At 47.6% G+C, this 25,024-nt stretch overlaps 1 protein-coding gene and 1 long non-coding RNA gene across 5 annotated transcripts in view; one reads left to right on the forward strand and one right to left on the reverse strand.

Moving 5' to 3' along the window:
• The first annotated feature begins 1,747 nt into the window (after positions 1-1,747).
• Positions 1,748-5,548, forward strand: LOC120405016. Of its 3 annotated transcripts, none has more exons than XR_005598318.1 (3): positions 1,748-2,148; positions 2,495-2,674; positions 5,174-5,548. It is a non-coding gene; the product is annotated as an uncharacterized LOC120405016 (long non-coding RNA). The 3 variants fall into 3 exon arrangements; XR_005598317.1 differs by having other exon boundaries at positions 5,188-5,548; XR_005598319.1 differs by lacking the exon at positions 5,174-5,548 and adding an exon at positions 3,903-3,949.
• Positions 5,549-9,233: 3,685 nt separating this feature from the next.
• GALNT16 (polypeptide N-acetylgalactosaminyltransferase 16) overlaps positions 9,234-25,024 on the reverse strand; it is a 137,235-nt gene continuing 121,444 nt past the window's right edge. For both annotated transcript variants that reach the window (XM_039538961.1, XM_039538960.1), the window contains 2 exons: positions 22,570-22,686; positions 9,234-11,732 (listed from right to left, as the gene is read on the reverse strand). In XM_039538961.1, coding sequence (XP_039394895.1) covers positions 11,595-11,732; positions 22,570-22,686 — 255 coding nt within the window. In that variant the 3' untranslated portion in view covers positions 9,234-11,594. The remainder of the gene's footprint in view (positions 11,733-22,569; positions 22,687-25,024) is intronic.

Genomic DNA, 25,024 nt, shown 5'->3' on the forward strand with positions numbered 1-25,024 from the left:
CGCTGCTGTAAACCGGGCCAGGTTTTCACCCAGCGTTATGGAGGAATTGAGTTAAGAGAGGGAACTTGGATTTTAAAAGAGCCAGAAACTCAATGCACACTTACAGAGCTTCTAAGAGAAGATTTATTAGAGAACCATAACAAAAATACTTCACCTTTCTACAGTATAGTGCCTTCCACCCAGGTACTTTACAAAAATTACTGAATTAAACCACAGCTGCTGTTGTAGGTCAATCATATAATCTCCATTTTACAGATGGGACATTGGCACAGAGAGATTAAGTGACTTCCCTAAGGTCACATGGTGTCAGAACCAAGACAAGAACACACTCCTCCCAACTCCCAGTCCCCTGTTCTAGCCAAACGGAAAGAAAACAAGCTAACACTGAACTAACTTTGTTCTCATGGTAACCGCATGTGGGTTTTTGAAGTAAAGAATCTTAAGAATTAGAGATGAAAAAGATCTGTTAGAGCATCCAACCAGTCTGTTGCCCTGCAAAAGTTCGGTTGTTCCCCACAGTATAATTATTAGTGCTGTGGTTTTAGTCCACCGGAGACTGACTAACGACCACTGGGGGCAGACTTGCATTCTCCCCAGAGCCTCACCCAAAGCAGGAAGAAAAATAGCCTTTGTCCCAGATGCCCACGTGAAGAGAATACAAAATCTGTCATTTTTCGTTGAAGTAGAGCTGTGTGTAAGCTTGCTTGTCTCTTTCCCCAACAGAAGTTGGTCCACTAAAAGATATTGCCTCCCCCACCTTGCCCTTCAATCATTTTCTAATGCCAGAGGTCAGCACTTTCTCCTGCAGCCTTGTTTGAGACAACCACTGGTATTTGCCTTCTACAGCAAGCAGGCTTTATATCAGGTGCAGGAAGCACTGTGGTCAGCACTATAGACACAGACAAGCTAAAGCCTGCGGGCCATGTAATTTTTCTGCAATAGCAGACAACAGGACAATCATTAGCCATGTGATTTACTGTGCTGCAAGTCCCCGAGGCTGCAACAGAAAAACCATTCCTATTTTAAAGTTACCCCAGGAGTAGAAACACAATCAAAATCAAGCCCCTCCTTATATTGCGCAGAGTGCATATTGCTCTCTTAAAGGGCTATGTGCAGATCTCTGTATTATCCATAAATTGGTCCATTCAATGACTTCCTCTTAGGGGTTTCCCCTGTAATCAGATGATGCCAACAAGTGACTACCCTCAAGAGTCAGTTTCTCTGTGGTCAGCATCCTCCTTCATCCATATCACCTGGGACTCTGGTGCATGTTTTCTTTACTAGCCCACAAAGTGGGAGCCCACTAGACTAGATTGCTCACTTGCAACATTCTTTTAGCTAGGGCAATTTTTTTAAAAAACCCTTCAAAATAGGGGAAACATAATTGAGGATTACAGTAAATGCTTGTAGTATGCAGCAGGGTGTCTAACTGCCTGTCGTGCACCTGGAGTCAAGACTAGATAGAAAAAACTTTATCTTGTATTTGAGCAATAATCTTGCAAAAGATCAAGCACTGTGATGCAAGTTATCTGACCCTCTGTACTTCTTATGCAATTGTCCTATTTCCTTGGAACTTAAGAGGATTCCCCAATATTACACTGATAGATTTAAGGTCACATTTTAAGTCATTCATTGCAAGTACGGTTGGTTTATAAGATGACCAGTTTTGGTAACCCAGCTATTGAAAGAACAGGTGATTGGGACAGAGAAGAGAGGAGCTGGACTAGGGAAAAGCTGTGCAAAGTCAGGAGAGAGTCATGAGGCTGGAGAGACACCTGTCATAGCCTAAGACAGCACCGAAGACAAATGAATCAATGTGCCAGCAGCTGATCTGAAGGGTGAGAATATCAGGAGGTTGGAACAAAGGCTGTGAGAGTACAAGACTACACTAAGAACAAGAGAAGTCATGGGCCAGCCAACAGTCGAAGTGAGGTGGAGGAAAGCCTTGGGCACTTAGAAGGAGGGCCCTCACTGAGATCCCACTGCCAAACTGAGGTTGGAAAAGACTTGGGAGCCTAATGAGAAGGGTGCGGGGACCTGAGGGAGCCCTAGTGGTTGGAGAAACCAGCCTCCAAGTGGTGGTGGGGAAAAGAGGCCTTGGGACGAGCAAGTGGAGAGAAAGCCCTGGGGACTGGAGGCAGCAGAAAGGTGAGAGGGATGTGTGCGTATGTGATTTTAGGTTGGAGGAAAAATTATGCTCTGGTCACTCATTTTTGTTAATTTTATGAGAAGATTCCTTTATGCCCAGGTCAGCTCATGTGCAAGTAGATACAGTCTGTATTTATACTGGCTTAGCTCAGTGTCAGATGGCAGTTAAGTGTTTTGCACTGGTTTCCATGGAAATGTTAACCATAGCAGCTGGTAGCCATTGAAATTGTTATTAAATAGTTCCCCCCCTCCCCGGATAGATTATTTTGTTGTCTTTTCTCCTATGGTGACTGCACAGAGGGATATTGACGGAGTTGGGTTTATTTTGCCTTTTTGCATTATACAGTACCAAGCATATCCCAAGCAGAAATCACAGATGCCATTCAAAGAAGGGACAGTTCTGACCCAAAGATTTGCAGGTTACCAAGTGCTACTTTGAATGTTTCCCAGAGCGATTTCCAGTGTATGAAGGAGGTCGTCTCACTCTTAGTTTCTCAGCTGTTGTGGCCACACTGCTTACTTGCTGGTAAGATACAGATGCCTATGGATTAATTTGTCAGAAAAGTGACTATGAGCTTGATTCTCCCCTGTGCCCAGACTCCACTCAGTGTAGCAGTAGGGTGGAGGCTGCCAGGGACCCAGGTACAGCCCCTTGTTTCTCTGCCTGCCCAGCCCCAGCATGTTCTAACTTGGGTCACAGGTATAACATCCCTAAAGGACCTTACAGAAGTGGAGTAGAACAGAGCCCTGGTACAGGAGCAATACTCCATTGCCAGCAGTGCCTGTGCTACAGTGGTCTATGTGCCTAATCCTTCTCTACAAGGAGGAAGGAAACATCTTCCTTCATTCCTCATCTCAGATGCAGCCAGTCTGGCCCTTGGGAAAGCCAGGCCTGTTTCCTGGGATAGGGCCCATTAAAACCCTGCAGGCTCCGTGAATGTTTGCTCAGCTTCCAAGGTTCTAAGGAGCTTGCAGAGCTCAGGCCACATGTGAAGGAGCTGGGTTGATATCCTGCAGCATAGCCAAGGCCTGGAGTTCCCACTGTATTTCAAAACACCTTCATTTGCTGTTCAACACACCCATATAATACCTGCCAGCCTGAGGAGGGACTGCTGGGTCTTCTCACCTCTGCTGAGTTCCAGGGATGCATGAGACCACTCCCTTTTTCAGGCAGTCACTTCCTGGAATGGCCACCATTGGCACAGGGCCAGAGCCACCCAGGTGTAGCCACAGGCAGCCGTGATTAAGCCCTGATTCTAAACCCAAAATTTCAAAATGGAAGCTTTGGCTGAGCCATTCAGGGAAGCTGGTGGTGGGAAGAGGAATCCTGTACAATTACTTCTGTAAGAAACTGGGGAATCAAATTGCATGAAAAGGCCTGGGCAGCTAATGTATGTCTCTAAGCAGCTGCACAGGGGTAAGTGATGTCTCCCCTTCCCCAAAGTAGGGGCAGAAGGATGGCCTGGTAAGGGGCAGGCTCATAGCCTTAGGTGGGAGGATCTGGGTGGCAAGGAGAGGCAATCTAAGGAGGAGAGGCTCTGTGAAAATATTGTACATGGAAGGTTTTTGCTGATGTAGTATCTTAATGTTAACTGCTCTCCACAACTTCTTCTGCGCTGCAGGAAAGAAAGGATGCTCTCTCTCTTCCTAGCCTGTTAAAAGGGAGTTGCTACGCTATTCATGACTAGTTCTCTTTAGTTGCCAGGAGCACCCTATAAATCGCTATGTCAACTTCTGCAGTGTTTCTTTTGAAGTGCCCTGGGACTCCGGACAAAGGATTCTGGGATGCATCTGCAGAGGAGCAAAAAAAAAAACAGGAGTACTTGTGGCACCTTAAAGACTAACAAATTTATTTAAGCATGAGCTTTCGTGAGCTAAAGCTCACTTCTTCGGATGCATAGAATGGAACACACAGACAGGAGATATTTATACATACAGAGAACATGAAAAGGTGGAAGTATGCATACCAACAGGCAGAGTCTAATCAATTGAGATGAGCTATCGTTAGCAGGAGGAAAAAAACTTTTAGAAGTGATAATTAAGATGGCCCATAGAAGGTGTGAGGAGAACTTAACATAGGGAAATAGATTCAATTGGTGTAATGACCCAACCATTCCCAGTCTTTGTTTAAACCACAGTTAATTGTATCTAGTTTGCATATTAATTCAAGTTCAGCAGTCTCTCGTTGGAGTCTGTTTTTGAAGTTTTTTTGTTGCAAAATTGCCACCTTCAAGTCTGTCACTGAGTGGTTAGAAAGGTTGAAGTGTTCTCCCACTGGTTTTTGAATGTTATGATTCCTGATGTCAGATTTGTGTCCATTTATTCTTTCAATGTACATGGCAGAGGGGCATTGCTGGCACATGATGCATATATCGTCCTGTGATGGTGTCACTTGAATGGATATGTGGACAGAGCTGGCATCGGGCTTTATTGCAAGGATAGGTTCCTGGGTTAGTGTTTATGTTGTATGTTGCTGGTGAGTATTTGCTTCAGGTTGGGAGGCTGTCTATAAGCAAGGACTGGCCTGTCTCCCAAGATCTGTGAGAGTGAGGGATCATCTTTAAGGATAGGTTGTAAATCTTTGATGATGCGCTGAGAGGTTTTAGTTGGGGGCTGTAGGTAATGGCTAGTGGTGTTCTGTTATTTTCTTTTTTAGGCCTGTCCTGTAGTAGGTGGCTTCTGGGTACTCTTCTGGCTCTGTCAATCTGTTTTTTCACTTCAGCAGGTGGGTATTTTAGGTTTAAGAATGTTGATAGAGATCTTGTAGGTGTTTATCTCTGTCCAAGGGACTGGAGCAAATACGGTTGTATCTTAGAGCTTGGCTGTAGACAATGGATCAGGGTGGTATTTATGTGACCATCGTTTATTAGCACAGTAGTGTCTAGGAAATGGACCGCTTGTGTGATTGGTCTAGGCTGAGGTTGATGGGGGGGATGAATTGTTAAAATCTCTCGGTGATTCCTCGAGGGCTTTTTTCCATGAGTCCAGATGATGAAGATGTCGCTATGTAGCGCAACTTCTGCAGTGTTTCTTTTGAAGTGCCCTGGGACTCCGGACAAAGGATTCTGGGATGCATCTGCAGAGGAGCAGTTACAAGTGCCAGAACGTAGCTAAACAGCAAGGGGAGCAGAGAAGGAACCCCTGCTTTACGGAAAGCAAAGAAAATAAAGAGGCTGAATGCTTGTTTCAAAGTGGATTTTATTCCAGGCATTTAAATAGACAAGTTCTGGCACATGCTTTGGTTAAGAAAAGGAAAAACAAACCTGTGTTTCACATAAACTACATTTGGCAAAGAAAACTTTTTAACCAAGTGAAAGAAAATAAACCCTTTGAAATTGATTTCTGTACAGCTGTAGTTTCAGCTCCTGTTAAATAAACTCTAATCACCCCGCACATGAAATTACACTGGATGATCTGATTTAATAAGAGCTTTCTTAAGGACATTCTCTTCTATCAGCAGTGGCTCCAGGCACCACCACTCCAAGTGTGTGCCTGGGGCGGCAAGCCGCGGGGGCTGCCCTGCCGGTCCCTGCAAGGGCAGCAGTCAGGCAGCCTTTGGCGGCATGCCTGCGGGAGGTCTGCCGGTCCCGCGGATTTGGCAGCAATTCGGCGGCAGGTACACCGAAGCCGCGGGACTGGCAGACCTCCCGCAGGCATGCCACCGAATCCATGGGACTGGGGACCTCCCACAGGCGTGCCGCCGAAGGCTGCCTGACTGCTGTGCTTGGGGCAGCAAAAAAGATAGAGCTGCCCCTGTCTTCTATTAATCTGAAAGCTCTTCCTCATAGTCTAGATGTCTGTCCAAAGTCAATAGGCAAAACAACAATCAGTCACTACTTGTTCTGATGGTTTGTTTTTACAAAGTGAGGGCCAAACTGTGAGGTCTTTACTCAGTTTTTACCACCAAAGCTCCCATTGAAGTCAGTGGGAGCTTTGACTGAGATATGGCACTAATGCAATTGGACTAGCAGGAGCAGCACCCTGTGTGGAAAAGGTGCTGATCACATCCCTCATGTAAGAGCTATCAGGGAATACATTTATTACAGATTTAGAGAAGTCCTCAACTGCTTTGGGAAGATGGTTGGTTTGTTTGAAAGGGAAAGAACTAGTGCTCTGTGCTGGTTCCTTATCAAGGATCATGAAAATCAAAGAGGGGATCTGCAAACTATTGATTACTTCTAAAGTAAATCACTAAAGTTGTGTGAGGGAGTTGCATTTTGGAATTCAGCCTACTGTTAGCATGCAGTGCTGCAGGTACTCCTTGGCCTGACACCCAGAGCAGGCAATGAGGAAATTACCTGGGGTTGATTCTGCATGGAATATTTAAATGGTAAATGGAGCTCTTGAACCAGGACTGACCTTTAGTCAAACAGCAACCTTGGATGATTCAGAATGTACAGGCTCCATACATACATAAAAGAGAACTGGATAAATTCATGGAGGTTAAGTCCATTAATGGCTATTAGCCAGGATGGGTAAGGAATGGTGTCCCTAGCCTCTGTTTGTCAGAGGATGGAGATGGATGGCAGGAGAGAGATCACTTGATCATTGCCTGTTGGGTTCACTCCCTCTGGGGCACCTGGCATTGGCCACTGTCGGTAGACAGGATACTACTGGGCTGAGTGGACCTTTGGTCTAACCCAGTACGGCCATTCTTATGTTCTTATACAGGGCTCAGTACCCAGAGCCAGTAGCAACATTTCTTCAGAGGGTCTCATCACAAAGAGGAACCCTATGCAATTGTTTTGTTTGAAGAGGTGAAGTTAGAGCTGGCTTTAGCCCCCAGTGGAGTTACCAGACAAATTCTTAAAAGGGAACTGCAAGGAAGACAGCGCTTCTCTCTCTTTCTCACACGTAAGGCTATGGACAGACTAACACTTATGTTGGCATCATTTATGTCACTCAGGGGTGTGAATAAGCTGCTTGCAAGGAATCTTAACCTGCCAGGTGGGAAAATAGGGAAGCTCAGGGGGTCTCCCTAGGAAATATTTTTGACAAAAAGCTGCAGTCTGGAAGAATTTGAACACACAGAGAAATTACCAGCCACTTCCTGCTCTTCTTCCTCTCAATCTTTCTTCATTTTAATTTTTCCTGCCAGGTAAGTTCGATTTCTCTGCCCTACCTCCTGCTCCCCCCTGGCTGTTGTGGAAGTAGCGCCTCCTGCCTGTGATTGGGATGGGATGCGAAGGACTCTCTCTCTCATTTTCAGAGTGCCGGTCTGTTCCACGTTCTATCGCTCGCTCTCTGTTTTCCCCTCTCATTTGCTACCATTTCCTCTCCTGTTCTCTCTGCCTCCTCTCCCCAGGGCCGTCCTTAGGCATACGCAGCTGCGTTGGGCACTCAAAAACTTGGGGCACCATTCCCCTCGCTGGCCGCGGCCGGTATCCTCTCTTCTCCAGCCCTGCCCCCGTGCTGGGCCCGCGGGCTTCTCCCCACCCCCTCCCTCCTTCGCTCCTCAGCCAGCCGGCTTAGGGATCCAGCTCTGCCACCCCAGCCCTGGGGAGCTCAGAGCAGTGTGGCCGGTCACTGGCGGCCCAGCCCACCGCTGCCCAGAGCGGAGTCCCTCCCTGGACCCTGCCTGCCTGTGCCACTTGGTCTCTGGTGGGGGCTGGGCTGGGGACAGGACAGGAGAAGCTCACTTCCATGTGAGCCAGCGGTAGGCGGGGACTTAAAGTGACAGTGCGCTCACTGTCTTTCTCACACACACTCTCTCTCTCTCTCTCTCTCTCTGCCTCTCACGAGTTACAGTCCCCCAATACAGACTGTCTCACACACACACCCAGTCTCACACTCCCCAGCACACATTCTGTCACACAGTCCCCCAACACACAGTCACACACACACACACTGCCTCTCTCTGTGTCTCTCTCACATGCACTGGCTCTCTCTCACTCACACACACTGTCACACACATACACACACACACACACTTGTATTATTGTTGTTGTTGTGACTGCTTGGTACTTCCTGTCAAAATGCTGGTGGTGAGCCAGGAGTGGCGAGGGGCTGCAGAAGAGCCGTGGGCTCTGGCAAGATGCAGCCCCCACGTGACAGCGTGAAACCTGCCTTGAGCCACTGCTGCAGCGTCTGCTGCGTATGAAGCTCGGTGTGTGTCAGCAATGGGGGGGCAGGGAAGGAGGTTTCTGGGGGTTTGCGAGTAGGGGTGGTGGCTGTGGCCCCTCAACACACTGGGATCAGCAGCACTAGCTGGGGACCACCTTCAGGGGAGCGTAGGGCCCCATAAATCCTAAGGATGGCCTTGCCTCTTCCTCTTTCTCCCTGTATTCGTTCTCTCTTTCTCTGTCCCCAAGACCTTGCCCTTGCTCTTCTTCATCCTTCTGATGTGCACTTGCATGGTGCTGAAGCATCTCTGCAGGACACAGGAGGTAGCACCACACTTGGACTCTGCCCAGCACTCCCTCCTCCCATAGAGGTAATGCTGCACCAAATGGAACTTGCCCCATCTGGGAGTGGGGAATGGCCGCCTGAGTTTTCATTCACCACACGTCACTCACCAGATTCATCCAAGGACATTACCAAGATGGCTAGCTACACTGAAATGAAGTATCAGCCAGTGAATGTTAGCTTGAACCAGCAAGGACTTCCAGTTTTCAATATGCTGGAAAAACAAAACACAAGCTAATAAAGGATAAACACTTTGCACCTCTTGAGCACCTGTCATCTGAGAATCTTAAAGTACTTTATGAACACTAATGAATTAATTCACATGGCGCCCATATGAAATAGGTTCTGTATTTCTTCTCCATTTTTAAAATATAGAAACTGAACTGTAGAGAGGTTAAGCGACTTGCTCAAAGTCACACACTTTGGCAGAGCCAGAAAAGAACCCAAAAGTTCAGACTTTATCTACTGCTCAGGTACGGATTCTGCCACCTGTCTGGACGACAAACTTCTTTTTTTAAACCAAAGAATAACAGCAAATGATTAATCCTCTTGTTTTCACATGAGCACTCTTATTCACATGCAGATACAGGTACAAAGAGCTACCATCCTCCAAACAGTGTGCAAATAAATCATTTGTAAATAGAGAATTAAAAAGAAGACACAGATATGGTCAAAGCAAACAGCTGTTTAGAATTTAAAGAAATACACTCATTGTTTTGCTATATTTGCCCGGTTCTAGTGGTGGTTGTGAGGATTACAAAATCCAACAGCAATACAAAGGGTTTAATAGGCTTGTTAATTAAAACAGTTTTGGTTTTTTTCCCAGATGTAAACCACCTCCTGCAACTCTGGGAACTCAAACTCCACGCACAACTGGGATACTAGTTAGAAACTAGTTTTCTGGGATATCCCAGAAAACAAAGGGATACTAGTTAGAAACAGAAAGTGAAACTGGCTGTTCTATTTGTAAAAAGCAAACAGCATAAGAAAAATCTACTAGATTTTTAATGTTTCCCCTATTTTGATAACCTCGTATGTAGCACAGACAGATTGTTCTCTATGTACGGATTTGTATCCTGATGCTATTTCTTTAGGAGACATTTGGACTCCTGGATGAAGAAGAAAAAGGCTCAGCTCTGCTAACTCCTTCACAACTTGGGATACACAAGTATTCCCAGTGCCAGGCCTTTCCGCACCATATTCAGTTAAGTAAAAGAAAAACTGGAGGCGTTTATGGGCACACTTTGTCTGTCTGGCAGTGAAGGGGTTAGGAATGGCAGATTCTGGTGATCAGAGCCCCTTTGTGCCAATAGCAGAGGGGTGAATTCTTGGATGAAAATGGAAAAGGTTGGGGTGTGAGTCACCAAACACTCGGAGTGTATGCATCCCCATTCAGAAGTGAGAGAGAGCACAAGGAAGTGCCCTAGTGTGAGCACTAATGGAATGGGGAGTAAGTTCAGAAAAGGGAAGGTGGGTGGGTGAGTACTAACCCTTTGGAGAAAAAGTTGGTTTTCTCGGCTGGGAAGAGCTAATGAAAGAAGAGCAGAAAAATCCTCAAACCTTTTAGCTGCCTGTCTTTGAGAGAGGGTGAAGGTTAGTAAAGGGAGAGCTGTTACCCCAGGCTGTATTCACATGGGCAGCACATGCACGCACATGTTGCGATTTCACTGTGCTCCTTTGGCATAACCTACAGTTAGAACACAGTAATTACCCAGGGGGTTGAACTCTCTCTGTGTTAGTGCATCCCAGCCGAGGAAAGGCAGATGGAAGCAATACGGGTTCCTCCAACTTCTCCCTCCCAACATTGCTTGGCCTGTCATCACAGAATACACCAACACACACTGTCAGTGCAGTGCCATGGAATGCCTTTAGGGTGGGGCTTAACAGACATTTCCTAGCAGTTGTAGCATCAGATCTATCAGTCTCAGAGTAACCTCCAGCAACCTCCTATATCCCAGAGAGTTTAGCCAGTCATTTTCTGAATGTCAGGTCAACTCACAGCAGAATATCACTGGGGGAGGAAGGACATACACAGGCTAGAGCCTGGCTATTTCATCAGTTCCCTGGGTGTAGGGTACAAGAGCAGGGGCTGTTATACAGATACTGACATTTCATAATAAGCTTGCATCCTATCCTAGGACTCAGTCATATGAAGCACACCAATCTGACTGGTTAATGAGAGTTGGGTTTGGATTACCACCTACTGCAATGGTATTGGCCTCTCTAAGATCTCACCACAGAAGCCTTCCTGACCCTCATGGCTATTTGCCATAGGAAATGGGAATCTCTGGAAGGAATGACTTTGACATGATCCAGTGGAACACTGCACAATTACAAACCTTCCCCCGTTGCCCCCCTGTCCATTTCCCCTCCTCTGTCCATTCCCCATCCATTTTACAAATTATGTGTACAATGGCAGTGCCTGCAGACCAACCACGAATGATGCCCTCGTGTGCTAGGGCCCTCTCCCAACACAGTCCCTGCCCCTAAGATCCACTGCCCATCTCCCAACCCAGGCATTAGTCATGTTGCATTTCCCACAAAGCAACCTCATTGCAGCAGTTCGAGACAACACACAAAAATAACACAAGATGTTACAGAGGAAAGCCAGTGCAGCCCAGGAGCCACCAAGAGGTTGTAGAAGCGTTGTCAAGAGCACTGGTTACATGGAATTCACAGGACTGAAGATCATAAATTTCAATGCAAAGTAAGGAGAGAACTGTTAGTCAGTACTCGTCGCTCTGAGCTCTATTCGGCTATTGGGCTGTGCCCTCTCCTACCTCTGATTGCTGTTGTATGAGGATGTCAGTTACAGCGGAGAAGAAACAGATGGATCAATTTCCGTGCCGCTTCTTATCCCCCCTCCCCTGACTTCTTTCTTAAAAGTTCAAAAGCAGTGAATGTTCAGCTGAAATGGTGACTTGCTGATGATCACAATCGAAACATTAGGGTTAGAAATAATAAACCTTTAGTCCCCACCCTAACCCCTTCCATTCCCAAAGTCTCATGCAAAAAGAAACATAGAGGTTTCCGGGCTACCATCATGTGGCTTGTAGCAGCTCCCACTGTTGGCCGGGTATTTCCGATTGGCATGGGTTGGTCACCACCCTGCTGGACTGGTTTTCCAGGCAGAGGCCGCTGACAAAATGCTGAATGAAACTGCCTTTCATCTTCCATTTCTGGGAGAAGGAGTGGGAAGAAGGGAGGAGAGAGAAGAAACAATGTAGTGAGATGAAAGGCTCCACCTACTTCCACCATGGAGGGACCCCCTCCCAGCTTGAAACAGGAGGCAAGGTTTGGAACAGGTGAAACCCAATTGGCAGGGGGACATAGTGGAAATTCAGGAAATTGGAATTCTGGTTTGGGGTGACATTTCCAAAATCTGGGATCCTCTGTATTTTCCATAATCAGGGTTTGGCTGATAGGAGTTCCCCTAGACTTATAGGGCCAGGTTTTTATAGGTATTTAGGAGCCTAACGATGCACATAGGCACTTAGTGGGATTTTCAAGAAAATCTAAGCAGGTTGTGTGTGTAACTTCCTTATCTGCATCTTTAGGCACCTGCTGGCCCACAGAGAATCCCTCTGCCTCAGGGTGCAGACCAAATCCTGCTCACACTTAGCTTAGTGTAAACCTGGGCTGCTCTGAGATTACAATGATGTAACACAGCAGAATCTGGCACGAATAATAATTACAATGGCATAAAACATACCATATACAACCAACTATGCTATTAGAAAGCCAAAGTGGCATTAAAAGGGGGCTGGCTGCAACCTGGCCCTACATCTGAACACTTTGTTTTGCAGAGGAGTGTTCTATCACTGTTTAGTGCCATGGGGAAGGACAGGCCCAGGCAGAGGGAGCGAGGGCAGGAATTCCACACCCTCAGAACCACCTCTGCAAAAGGCCCTTCACCTGCTGAGCCAAGGCGGGATGGGGAAAGCTGAAAGGTGAATGGAGTTCAAACAATGCACAATGCCATCAAGCAGCAGCTCAAGGAGGAAGTCTCAGATATAGCCAAGTCCCTTCTCCATTAAGGGCTTTAAAAGCCAGTGGAGCTGCCTTAAAATCAAACTGCCACTTCAAAGTAAGAGCCTTTCTTTCCTCTGTCTAATGTCTGCAGACAATTCACAAATCTAGCTCTCCAGTCCTAGCCAGGCCCATCCATCCCATCCCATCCCACATCTCCTCTGGAGTATTTTGTCAGCTTGAATTTAACATGGGAGAAGCCAGATTCCTTATCGTCTCTCCCAAACTCTGTCCACTTCCACCCCCTCTGTCACTGTTGCAACACCACCATCCTCCGACTCCAGCCTATGACCTGGGGTATTTTTGGCTGCTCCCTTTCCCTTGCCCCATGCATCTAGGTTAAGTCCAAATCATGTTGCTTCCTCCTCCTTGGTACTGCCAAGACCCCTCATTTTCTTTCCATCCACACAGCTAAATCTCTGGTCCAGGCCTTCATTATATCTCATCTTAGTTACAGCAACATCTCTGTCTCTGCCCTTCCCAAAGCTTACTTTGCCTTTCTCCAGTCCATATAAAATGCCACAGCAAGTCATCATCTCCTTGCCCATTGATTTGATCATGTCACTGCCCTCTTTAAAGCCCCTCACTGGCTCCTCACCCACTACCACATCAAATTCAAACTTTTTATCACCACCTAGAAAGCTCTTTATAACTCTGCCTCTCCCTACTTATCCAAACTGATCTCACTTCAAGCTGCCCAACACTCCTCCACTCTGCCAACATTTCCACCCTGACTGCCATAGGTGATGACGTCCCCTTTGCCATGGGTGCTTGACCCCCATCCCCGCCCCCACTCCACCCCTTCCATGAGGCCCCGTTCCTTCCCTGCCCCCATTCCAACCTCTTCACTAAAGTCCCCACCTCAACTCTGCCCCTCCCTGCCCCTATTACAACTCCTTCTCCAAATCCCCACCCTGGCCCTGCCTCCTCCCCTGAATGCACCATGTTCCCATTCCTCCCTCCCTCCCTCCCCGAGCATGTTAATGCCGCCAAACAGCTGTTTGGCAGCAGCCGGGCAGGAAGCGCTGGGAGGTAGGTGGAGGATTGGGAGGAGGTGGGGCGGGGGGTGAGGGGAGCTTGGCAGCAGAGCACCCACTAATTTTTCCCCATGGTGCTCCAGCCCCGGAGCATCCACGGAGTCGGCACCTCTGCAGACTGCCTCGTTGTCAGCCTCTCAATAAATACCTCTATGCCTGCTGCCATGCTGCCTGCTACGCATGGAGCAACGTCCCTGGGCTCCTCCGCAAGGCCTCCACCCACAAAGAATTCTCTTAGTGGCCCCCTGTAGTTGTGATGCTTACAGTGAAAGGACAAAGTCTGTGTTGTTTCCCCTTAGCCCCAGTCTCTCATTACTTGCCTCTTTGCTTAAACGGTGAGTTCTTCAGGACAGGGGCTGCCCCTTCCTGTCTGGCTGGAAAGTGCCTAACATGTAGTGGTCGCTACCATAAATAAATAATAACAACAACATGGGTTTGAGATCTCCACCAGGAATTCTCTGCCATTCATTTACTCAGAGATGGCTGATTTCAGCAGCTACACTGGATGGAGCACTCCAGACTGTTGGGATTTTCCTGTCTCCCTCTTCTCAGTCAAGCAGATGGCCCAGTTAGGACACAAGGTTTGAGTGCTCAGTAAGCTGACAGCCTGGGGATATGAAGAGGATGTTTGGCCTGACTGCCTGATTGATGTGAGAAAAGGGGGACAGCCCATCAAGCTGGCTTGAAAGGTCTGGAGCAATTGCAGACATGCCATATGCAGGGAATAAATATCCCTAGAGGAACTGTCAGACTTGCCTCCCCTTTTAGATTAATGTTAGAACTCTATATGCCTTGTCATTCATGGGTAACTGACCCAGTGAACAGTTTAGGTTGCCACATATTGCAGGTATTTGACTCCCAGCCACATTCAGTGAAAATCCAATGGTTAAAGTTTATATCAACTCGCTAACACAGCACTTCATTATGGCACTATTTATAATTCCTGCTGCAGCAGTGTCCAGGTGCTCCTCATTGTCCTCTTGCTTATCTATACGCTGGTTATTATTCTTGCATGACAGAGCAATTGTGCAATGTAGGGTCTTCTCCGCTCAGTCCACGTAGCCCTGAAATGGCCTGGAGGTGATTTTACAAATATTAACCCTCAGCTTGCCACTGTTATCAGCTCTGACTAAGGGGGCTCCTGCTGGGGGACTGGCCTTGGCTTCACCGGGAAGAAATCAATGTGATCAGGGAGGGAGCTAGGAGGAGGGCCAGAAATATGGTGGGGGTGGAACTATAACCTTTCCTGAAGCGCAAGATGGAGCTAACAGTGCCATCAACACCTGCTGCCTCCTAGAACCCAAAATCCAGGTTCCAGGTTAGACTGGCTATCACCTGGCAGAGGCCCACTGAGTGAGAGGAAGGGGAGGAAGTAAACCGCAGAGCAGCAGACACCGTCATGAAGGACTGGGAGAAGGGCACACCCGCTCCTGGGAATCCCCAAGAGCACATACTGTGTCTTCCCTCATTTCGGTAATACTTCTGCACGTGAAGGCCTTCTCTCCACCTTGCATCTGCCCTGTGGATGCCTTTCCTCCTATGTGCTATGGCTTCCTGTATTAGGAATCGCTGCTGTGAAGGAGAAGGCTGCAGTTTACCAGGCCTTGAATATTAGAAATCTGTGACCATGGCAATTAGCAAGGGACATTTCCCTTCCTTTTCTCCCCAGGAGAAACCTGGCCCCAATGGGAGATTCTGTGTCATGTGATTTCTCCAGATTAGAGACCCACTGATCTGTGAGCCTCTGTGCACTGAGCAGGTGCCAGCCGCTCAGTCTTCAGGAATGGCCTGCAGCAACAGCAGCAGCAGGAGGACAAGCAGGGAGTGTTCAGCACCACACATTTCCTCCTGCTAATGAACTACACCAAACAAATGAACTTCTCAGTTAATTGCACAACCTGAAAGCCCAGCAGCTGTTTCAGAGTCATCCTGAATCTCGCAGTGCAGTAGAAAGTGGTAGGCGGGTTGTGGGGGAGGAAGTACAGGCTTGGGATTTGGCTGTAGGAATTTTATGCGGGTAGCAGTTTGTGTGTTGACTGTACAAGCTGAAGTTGTTGGTTCTTCACCTTAGGTGAAAGCAGTGGTTTTGATCTCATTAATTTTCCCCCATCCAAGCCTGGAGTTGTTATGCTCTCCTCCTCCGCTCAGTATTCAGGAGCAGGGGCAGCTCTAGCAATTTCGCCGCCCCAAGCACGGCGGCACGCTGCAGGGGGCGCTCTGGCGGTCACCGGTCCCACGGCTCCGGTGGACCTCCTGCAGACGTGCCTGCGGAGGGTCCGCTGGTCCCACGGCTCCAGTGGAGCATCCGCTGGCATGCCTGTGGGAGGTCCACCGGAGCAGCAGGACCAGCAGACCCTCCGCAGGCACGCCTGCGGGAGGTCCACTGGAGCCGCGGGACCAGCAGACCCTCCGCAGGCACCTGTGGGAGGTCCACCGGAGCTGCCTGCCGCCCTCCCGGCGACAGGCAGAGCGACCCCCGCGGCATGCCACCCCAAGCACGCGCTTGGCGTGCTGGGGTCTGGAGCCAGCCCTGTTCAGGAGGAAGCAGGAAAGTGGCTAGAGACTCACTAGGCTTCACTCCAGGGCCCACAAGAGTTACAAGAACAATCACAGACTGTGGAGTTAGAGTGGGCTGCCCAGTGGCCTGATTGCTTTTTGGCTGAGCCAAACCTGAATGGCACTGCCACCCCCTGCAACAGGCCACAATGCCACTCACTCAAATTTGGCTCGGCCTCCCCTCCCTCTGATGGAGGGGTAGCTGGGCCAAACCTGAGTGGTGCAATGCCACTCTTTCAGATGTGGAGGGTGTATTTTTAGGGGCTGATGGATCTCAGGGGTTAGGCTGCTGGTAGGGAAAGAGGGAGCCTGAGAGGGGAAGAAGAGGGTCAGGCACAGGGACAAATCTATGCCCCTGGAACACTTTAAATGGTGCTCCACAGACCCTGAGAATAACCTTGTGTTGGGGCAGCACAGCTGGGCGTGATAGCTCAGATAGACAGATGAGTAAAGGTACAGGGAGAGGGTGGAAACTGAGTGTTTGGGGGGAAATCACAAAAACCTTCACAGGAAACTACCTGCAGCCATGCAGCCTCAGGCTGTGATCTTCCCAATTCTCACCCACCATGCACCATTTGGCCTCGCTAGCACTTGGATGGGAGCCTGTGAGGAACACCTAGGTATTGTGGGAAGTGATACTGATGATTCAGTAGAAGGCACACTTCCCTATGCTGGGTTAAAATCCAGTGAAACAAACCACTGGCTGGATACTTTGTGCCAGCTCAAGATTTTGGGTTCCCAGTTCTGAAATGACTCCTTGGGCTTGCCAAGTGTTCACAAGTTTTGGCCTGAATCTCTCTCTGTACCTCTGCCTCCCTTTCCGTCAAAAGGAGATAATACAGATTACCCACTGGAACTGGTTGGATAACAAGTCATGATTTTCACAAAAATTTTGTCTCTTTTTCCCATCAAAATGTCATCAAAATTTTGAAACTGTCCAACTAGCCCTACTGTGCACTAAAGTGCTTTGCAATATATGAATGAAAGTGCTGTAAGTGCCAAATATCATTACCTTTTGCAGCGTTGTTGTAGCTAAGTAGGTCCCCCCAGGATATTAGAGACACAAGGTGGGTGAGGTAATATCTTTTATTAGACCCACTTCTGTTGCTGAGAGATACAAGCTTTTGAGCCACACAGAGTTCAAAAGCTTGTCTCTTTCACCAACAGAAGTGGGTCTAATAAAAGATATTACCTCACCCACCTTGTCTTGCAAATATTATTACTATAATCTTGAAGGAAAAGCCATTCAGTCCTTCCACTCTGATAGTGTAAAATATAGCCCAAGGTATAAGAGTACTGTAATATTTCAGTGTGAGCACAAGTTGGTTTTTAACTTCTGTCAGTCCAAATAATTTTACAGGCAATCATGGGTCTTAGCGGGTCTAGAATTTTTGCAAGTGATTAAAAATAGCTCAGTAAACCTAGGAAGCTACTGGCGGCAGCCAAGGTCAGGTAAGAAGTAAGAGTAGAAGAGCAAGATGTTGTATATTAGGGGTATGTTTACACTAGGATGGCAGCACAGGTGTTGACCTAGTAGTGTCTACAATGGAGCTTAGGTCAGCTTGACTTCAGCTCTTCGGGGACTGAATTGTTCACATCCCTGAGTGACATAGCTAGGTTAACTTAAGGTGTAGACCAGACATAGGAGTGAGGTACACTGGGTGAAGCTGATAATTGGAACAGCAGGGTGTTATGAGCCACAGGTCTCAAACCTGGGCCTGTAAGGTTCATGGAAACAGCCATGCTCCAACCATCCATCTGGCAGCAGCTTACCTGAGACCCAGGAAGCCCAGTCCCACTGTGAGGCTCCACCCCTGATGCTCGATTGGCAGTGTCCCAGAGTGAATGATTGGCCTGCTGGCCCTACTTAAGCCAGCAGCAAGACCAGGAAGCTGTCTGAACAACTGGGCTCCCCTCTGCTCTGTGAGTCTTGTACTACCCACTCCTGTTACCTACCCCTGCTCCTGCTCCTGTTCCCCTGGCTTGGATTTCCTGGCATCTGACTTGTGGCTCCTGACCTCCACTTTGTCTCCTGCTTCTGACCTCCCAGTGTCCTGACTCGGCTGACTCTAAAATCCTATCTTATGACTGTGAGCTCTGGCTCTGACTACTAGGCATGGCTGCCCGCGCCCCGGCTCTGACACAGAGGGTACTGCAGGTCATGATTGAGGTGCATTTGCAGAGCTGCGGGGAGCCTAGGACTGGAATCACAGGAGATGTTTCACAGAAGATTGTGCGTAAACAGAGGTGTTTGATAGGAAAGCTTGTATGGCAGCTGGTGCACTAGGCAAGAATCTAACAAGTGCTGTCACTCTCCCTGTGAGCGCTGAAATTCACAAAACTGAAACAAAGAGGAAATCAGAGCTGAGAAAATCTCATTTCTCCTGAAAATTGCTTTCAAGCTGTGGTATACTGAAAGGAACATTTTACCTGGCTATTACTGTCAAGATACTGACTCAAGCACTTACAAAACTGTAAAGTTTTCTCTGAGTTTTGATTGTCTGCACATAGTTCCATTTGTCTGTATCTCAGATAATATGCATCACTGAGCAGCAAGCTGGGAAAAAAGGCAGGCAGCTATGACTTCAGATTTGGTCGTCCCACAAAAAACCCGACTGTCCTAATCTTCAGGCTGGGGTCTCATTCTCTCAGGTAAATTACAATGAAATACTTCTGTCTAATGGGATTTCTCTGCATTGACTTTGTTCTGTCTTGGAATATTATGCCAGGATTTCTCAATTCTATTCTCTTATTTTTAGTGTCTGACTCTCACTTGGTCTTATATTTGTCCTCACTTTATTACAAATTAAAATGCCACACCCACCACCAGTCTGAGAGACTATGCAATAATTTATCTGACATTCAAGTAGAAATGCTAACATCTAAATATTATTATGGATAATGTCCATCTGGTTTGAAATCTATTTCTAATCATACAGAATAGCACTTGGCTAGCTCTCCACTAGTGCTGCCAGCTACCAGCTGTTCCTGTTGAGTGATCATGGTTTTGCCAAATATATTTTGTTCCTGGTCCCCTTTAGCCCATTACAGAATAGCGTGATGGGGCTGGAATGCTTCTAGACTTGGGTCATTCTCTGATCTCTCCATCAAGTGCTTTCATGCATATATGTACATGGACTTATTCTGACTCAGTACTTTGTTACAAAGACTACTTTGATGTGGCTCACAAATTAAACTGCTGCTTGCCTTTCTGGCAAAAACAACAGTATTTGAATGACCTGACTGGCCTACAGCTTGCAAGTCTTTATTCTCTTTCTGAACATCAAATCAAACTCTCTTTCAGTAACAGAGCAAGGCTCCCAGTGTTGTGACACAGTCTACTCTGGCTTGGCTACTGAATGAAACAGTTGCTCGCCTTTCTGTTCTGCCTTTCTGCAGCTGCCAGAGCACTTGGCACTGCCCAAGCTCCATCTGCACCTTGACCACAGGCTCCTCAGTGCACACTCTCTGTCCCAAACTTCAGGTTCCCCTCCCCCATTCAAAACGAGCTTCTGCCACCTCTGCCTGCTTCTCTAGCCCAGCAGGGCCAGCGTCCTGTGTGTGCCAGAGAGGCAAGCAGGCTCCTCTAGCCAGAAGTGAAAAATCAATGCACACTAACACATGTGGATTTATTGCACCATTGGAGTGATTTACAGAGCATTGATGTGACAGTTTTATAGTGGTCTCATTACAAAGATGCGCACACTAAAAATTTGGAGCCAGCCTACTAAGGATGTGAGTCATTGTTTTCCATTACCTTATGTGGATGAGCTGGACTCAAATCAAGGACTTGACCTAGCAGATGATTTTGCTGACAGTCTGTCAACAAGGATTTTTGTTTAAATGCTTCAAATAATTAGAGACGGGGGTGAACCAAAGCTCAAGTTCCAAACACTCCTGAACTTTGTGGGGATGGGATGGGATACATGGGCCTGAATCCAACCCTGGATCTGGATTTTGAATCTGGGCCCATCTCTATATAATGGGCTAATGGTAAACCCTAGATCCAAACAGCTCTGAACGTTTGGGATTCAAATTCCAAATCAGGATTCTTGCAGCTGGAGCTCTCTCTACTAGCAGTGTTCAAGCTGGCTGCATGTCCTGGACTGACAAAGGGTATTGTGTAACCACACCCATACGTCTGGCAACCACTGCTATTAATATTGATGTTGATCTTTAACTAGAAGTGGTCCTCCCTATCCCAGTGGAAACTGAAGCTGGCAGCTACCAGGTGATTCCTGTGTCAGTGCAAGTCTGGGCTAACAAGGAGAGTGTTTGGGAACAGAGATACGTCAGAGTGGGCTTCTCTCCACACCTTCCTAACCTGGTTTCCAGTTGTCAGCTACCTGATAACTTTTCAGTACTGTAAGCACTAAAGAGCAGAATGAGATGGGAAAGATGCACTGAGCAAAGTCACCCTACTGCACTCCCATGTCCTCTAACATAGTCAAGGCTGGGGGCTGTGTTGAAAGGTATGCACTGTATTGGCACCACTAGGTTCAAATATAGTTCCCAGAAGGCTGGAAAAAATCCTGTTGCCCAGAAGTCCAGGACAAGAAGGGTGCAACCTGGGCATCAAGTGTCCTGCCAGTCAAACAAGGAGGAGAGCTGGGGGTGGGCTGTATGCCCCCAGGCTCAGCAGCAGCACTCTGACCCCCTGTAAGGGGGGAGAGCCAAGAGGGCAGAGTAGAGGAAAGAGAATTGTGAGAGGGGAAGGAGAAGGAGCAAAGCAAGAGAACTCCGTTGCCCTCTAGAGTTGACGGGGGTGGTCCTAGACAACACAGATAATGTCTTGGAAGAAGATGGTAGGAACAGGGAGATGTTCACCACTGAAGGTGTCTGAGGGTGAGCCTCAAGGAACATGTTCTCTGTTAGTGCCCTCAGCAGAGGGCTGTGGTCAATGGGGAGGAAGAGATTTGGACTTTTCAGGATCTGGACTTCGCAACTGCAGACGAGTGGTTCAAAGGCAGCTGAAGGGGTTGGGGAGGGTGGCAGGGCAGGCACGCATCTTGGCCTCGGAGACGCGTGGCACAGGAAGCGGGTGGTTAGGGTGGCTGTGGCAGCATAGTGTCCCTGCTCCCTCATCCCAGACACCCAGGACACCCGACATCCTGCTCCTTGCCCCAGCTTTAACCCTGGTGAGGAAACAGCCTGTCCCCTTTCTCCCCCACCACCACCCCAGAAATGATGCAGCTCCACCCTGCTGCCCTTCTCCACCCTGCCCAGCTCCGGTCCCCACCTCTTGGAGCCAAGGGGGGAGGGGGGAGCCAGAGGAGGAGCAAGGTCTGGGAAGCCCTGTCTTGCACTCTCCCTAGGTACAGAGGAAATACTGTGGGGAGGGAAACCTAGATCAGCCCCCACAATATTGCCATTGTGAGGGTGCTAGGCCCCACTGCTCCCTCAGTTCTGCCCTCCCTGGAGGAGGGGGTGGTTGATGATCTTGGCAGCTGCCAGGATCCTCTCTGCTACTGGGAGGAGGACTCAGTAACGCACTTACGGAGAGCTGAGTGACCTAATTACACAGCTAGGGGTGCCTGTGGTCGCCCAGAGGGGGAAAAACCCAGGAAAGTACAGCCCTCTTGGGTTATTCTTGCAGGGTTAATTTCAACAGTGAGAGTTGTCCCAGCGTATTCCCAGTGACCGCTCTTCGAGAGACTTCTGCATTAACCAACTCTCTGGAGACATCTATGTTCATGTTCCCATAGACGGGCCTGGCTGAATTTCAGATGCTTTTAAAACCACTTTCCTTTTGTCAAGGGCTAAATTCAGACACGTGTAGTACTTTAGAGCAGATGGTGCTGGGGACTGGTCATAGGCTATGCAGCTTCATGCCTCTGGGCTCCCAAGGCAATAGGTACCTTAGCAGAAATGCCAGCACAGCCCTGGACAATGCAATGCTTGTTCTCCCTCACTGCTGAGGGAAGCACAGAAGTCAGGAATAGAAGAGCCCTAAAAAGTCATCAAGTCCATTCATTTTCTAGCAGTGCAGGATTGTTCCCTTATTGTGCTTTGTCCAGTCCAGTTAACAACTCAGGCCTCAAACCCAATTTGGTCCTGGCTGTGTGAGGCACCTGTCTCCCCGCCCCAAGAGGCAAGCTCAGCTTTGAGTGATAAGCACATTTTACATATCCCTAAATAAGTAAATGATGATGCGTTCACCACTTCCCTTGGGTATCTCAGAGCAATGTGATCTGTATCCGATCCCTGGTAAGGGGAAGGGTCACATCAGAGTTTATGAAAGACAAGAGATGTACATGTGGGGGATGAATCCTAGAATCTAGAGATGGAAGAGACCGTTTAGTTTATATGGTCACCTTGCCAGTGCCAATTCTTGTCTTTAGGTGGCACTATACCAACATGGGACAGTGACAGCATTATGAAGGCAGTACAATACCTGTCTGCCATCTTTCTGATTGCATGCTTCCAGTGTAATCTGAGATCCGGTGGAGAAGGAGGTGATGGAGAGACACTTGTCCTGCTGTCTAATTAAAGGGTCACTGAAGACCCACTCCTGTGGAGGAGAAAACAAAAAGATACAGATTCCATCATTATGGTAGCGATGATATAACAGAAAAAATGAGCCAAATCCTGGAGTCCTCACTTAGTCTTTACCAGAGAAGAGACTCCCATGGACTGAGCTGGCAGGTCCTGGGCCGATCTGGCACCAGGCTTTGAAGTCTGTGTTCAGGTTTGGGGAACCCTGACATGGGAACTTCAAAACCTGCCTGGCTGGCTTCCAATAGTCAGATCATCCATGGTTCCAAGAGTCTCCCTGCACAGCACCCTTCCATAACCAGGGTTCTACTGGCCTGCAAAGCAGGTAGGACCCTGTCCCCTAATTGAGGTAATGGGCAACAGTTTCTGATTATTTTACATAATAGGCAAATTCACTACCTACTTCTCCCAGGAGTCAACAGCGATTGTCCATTGTGGACAACAGACAGTTTATCAAGTTAGGCAAAACACATACATTTAAACCCACACACTTCCATACAGCACACACACATCCATAGAAAATAAGCCATTGCATTGATCCCTCCTGCCACTTGATAGACACCCATCCCATCAAGTATTAAGGTTATTATTCACTGGGATGGTGGCCCAGCAGAGGGACCAAGGGCAATACATTTCAGTGACTTCAAACAATAGTGAAATGGCACAGGGAGTCTGATTAAATGGCATGTTGGATGCTGGCTGCAAACTTGTTCCCAACAGATAACAGATGTGAATGAGCATTTGCTGGCATGAAATAGCATACTGAGACCCTTTGTTTGCTCAGGCTGCTTCCCTGCTGTAGCAAGGCTGTCAAATGAGAAGATCTCGGGCTGGTGTAATGTAGTCCCCCATTGAAGTTATGGGGACTATGCCAATTTACAGCAGCTGGAGTCCTGGCTGCTTACCATAAAGTGTGGCTTTACTCTGAAAAGTCACTGTAAAAATGGCATCTTCTTCCTTAACAGATCTTTTCCCTCTAAGTATTATTTGCTGACTTTTAGTGACAAATATTCTCTCCCCCTATATCTTACATTTTGTTAGCCCTGTGGAGCCAACACAACTTCAGGAGCGGGACCTGAGTTCTATTCTGGCTTGCCCATCATCAACAGAGTTATTAGCTAAACTCCAACTGCAGAACCAAATTCTCCCCTCAGCTACACCTGAGCAAGTCCATCAAGGACAGATTCTGGCTTAGAGAATCTCTGTTACTCGTGGTGACGTGCATGACTTTCAGACCCCAGATGGAGTTTGCAGGGCTGGCAGCTAGGAAAAAACCCACACATCTTTTTCTCATAACCTGGGTGTTTGCGCTCTGGAGACAGTGAGAGACAAACAGCCTCCCAGAATGCTGGGTTACTAAATCACTTCTCAGATCAGAATTGCGCTTTGGTGTGATTTTATTTAAAGAGGACAGTATTGGGTCAAATTTGATCCAGAAAGTTGCTTTTGGAAAAGTCCTTTTTTTGGTTTGTCCCCTTCCATGGAACAAGTTGTGGGGCCTGCAAATGCACACCCTGCAGATCCACACTGATTGTGGGGTAGCAGCGGGAGGATCTATGATGGCTCTGGTAGCATGCCACTTGGCAGCAGGGCTGCAATTGCTAGCACTGTAAAATTATTTATGTTTCATTCATGTTCAGTGTTATTAGTAACATAAAGAAATGAGGTTTCTTTAAAAGCTGCTTTTTAACCAGACACTGCCCCTTACAAACACTGCTTTAAAAAGTACTTTAAACATTTTTATTTAAGTGCAGACTTACATTCCTGAATCAGTATTTAAATATATTCTTCCAGTAATTATAGCAAAGATTTCAATTTCCACCAGCGTCTGTGCCAGTTAAGAGTATATTAACCACTTCAAAATCCTGTGAATGTTTGTACTGTGCCCAGAAAGTGATGTCTGTAAGCTCCTCTGGACCCAGGCCAAATGCTCCAGTGTAATGCATGAACCCTAGTGCAGCTCACCTTTGGCGGGAATAATGTGCCCCTTCTTTACTGTATTTTGCACTATAGGGATGAGATAGGCAGAGAGAATGAGAAGTAGCTCAACTCCTGAGTGCACACTGTAGCACTCAAGGGTTAATGGAGTATTGCCTGTGAATCTGTATATGTCCATTAATGTCCATCTCACTGTATTATATGAATCTATATCTAATACAGTAGATCAGGAGCACCCAAACTTTGTCAAACTGAGGGCCATGGTAACAATTTGCCATGAAGCCCAAGGCCCACATCGAATTTGCATAAAATGGAGACGCCTGAGGCCACCCCAGCTTGGAAACAGATATGTGGCTAGTGGAGAACACAAGTCCCAGCATGCAATGCTTCAGCTTGATCTCAGTGGTTTCATTATG

This window comes from Mauremys reevesii, linkage group 4 (genome assembly GCF_016161935.1).
Source record: "Mauremys reevesii isolate NIE-2019 linkage group 4, ASM1616193v1, whole genome shotgun sequence".
Lineage (NCBI taxonomy): Eukaryota > Metazoa > Chordata > Testudines > Geoemydidae > Mauremys > Mauremys reevesii.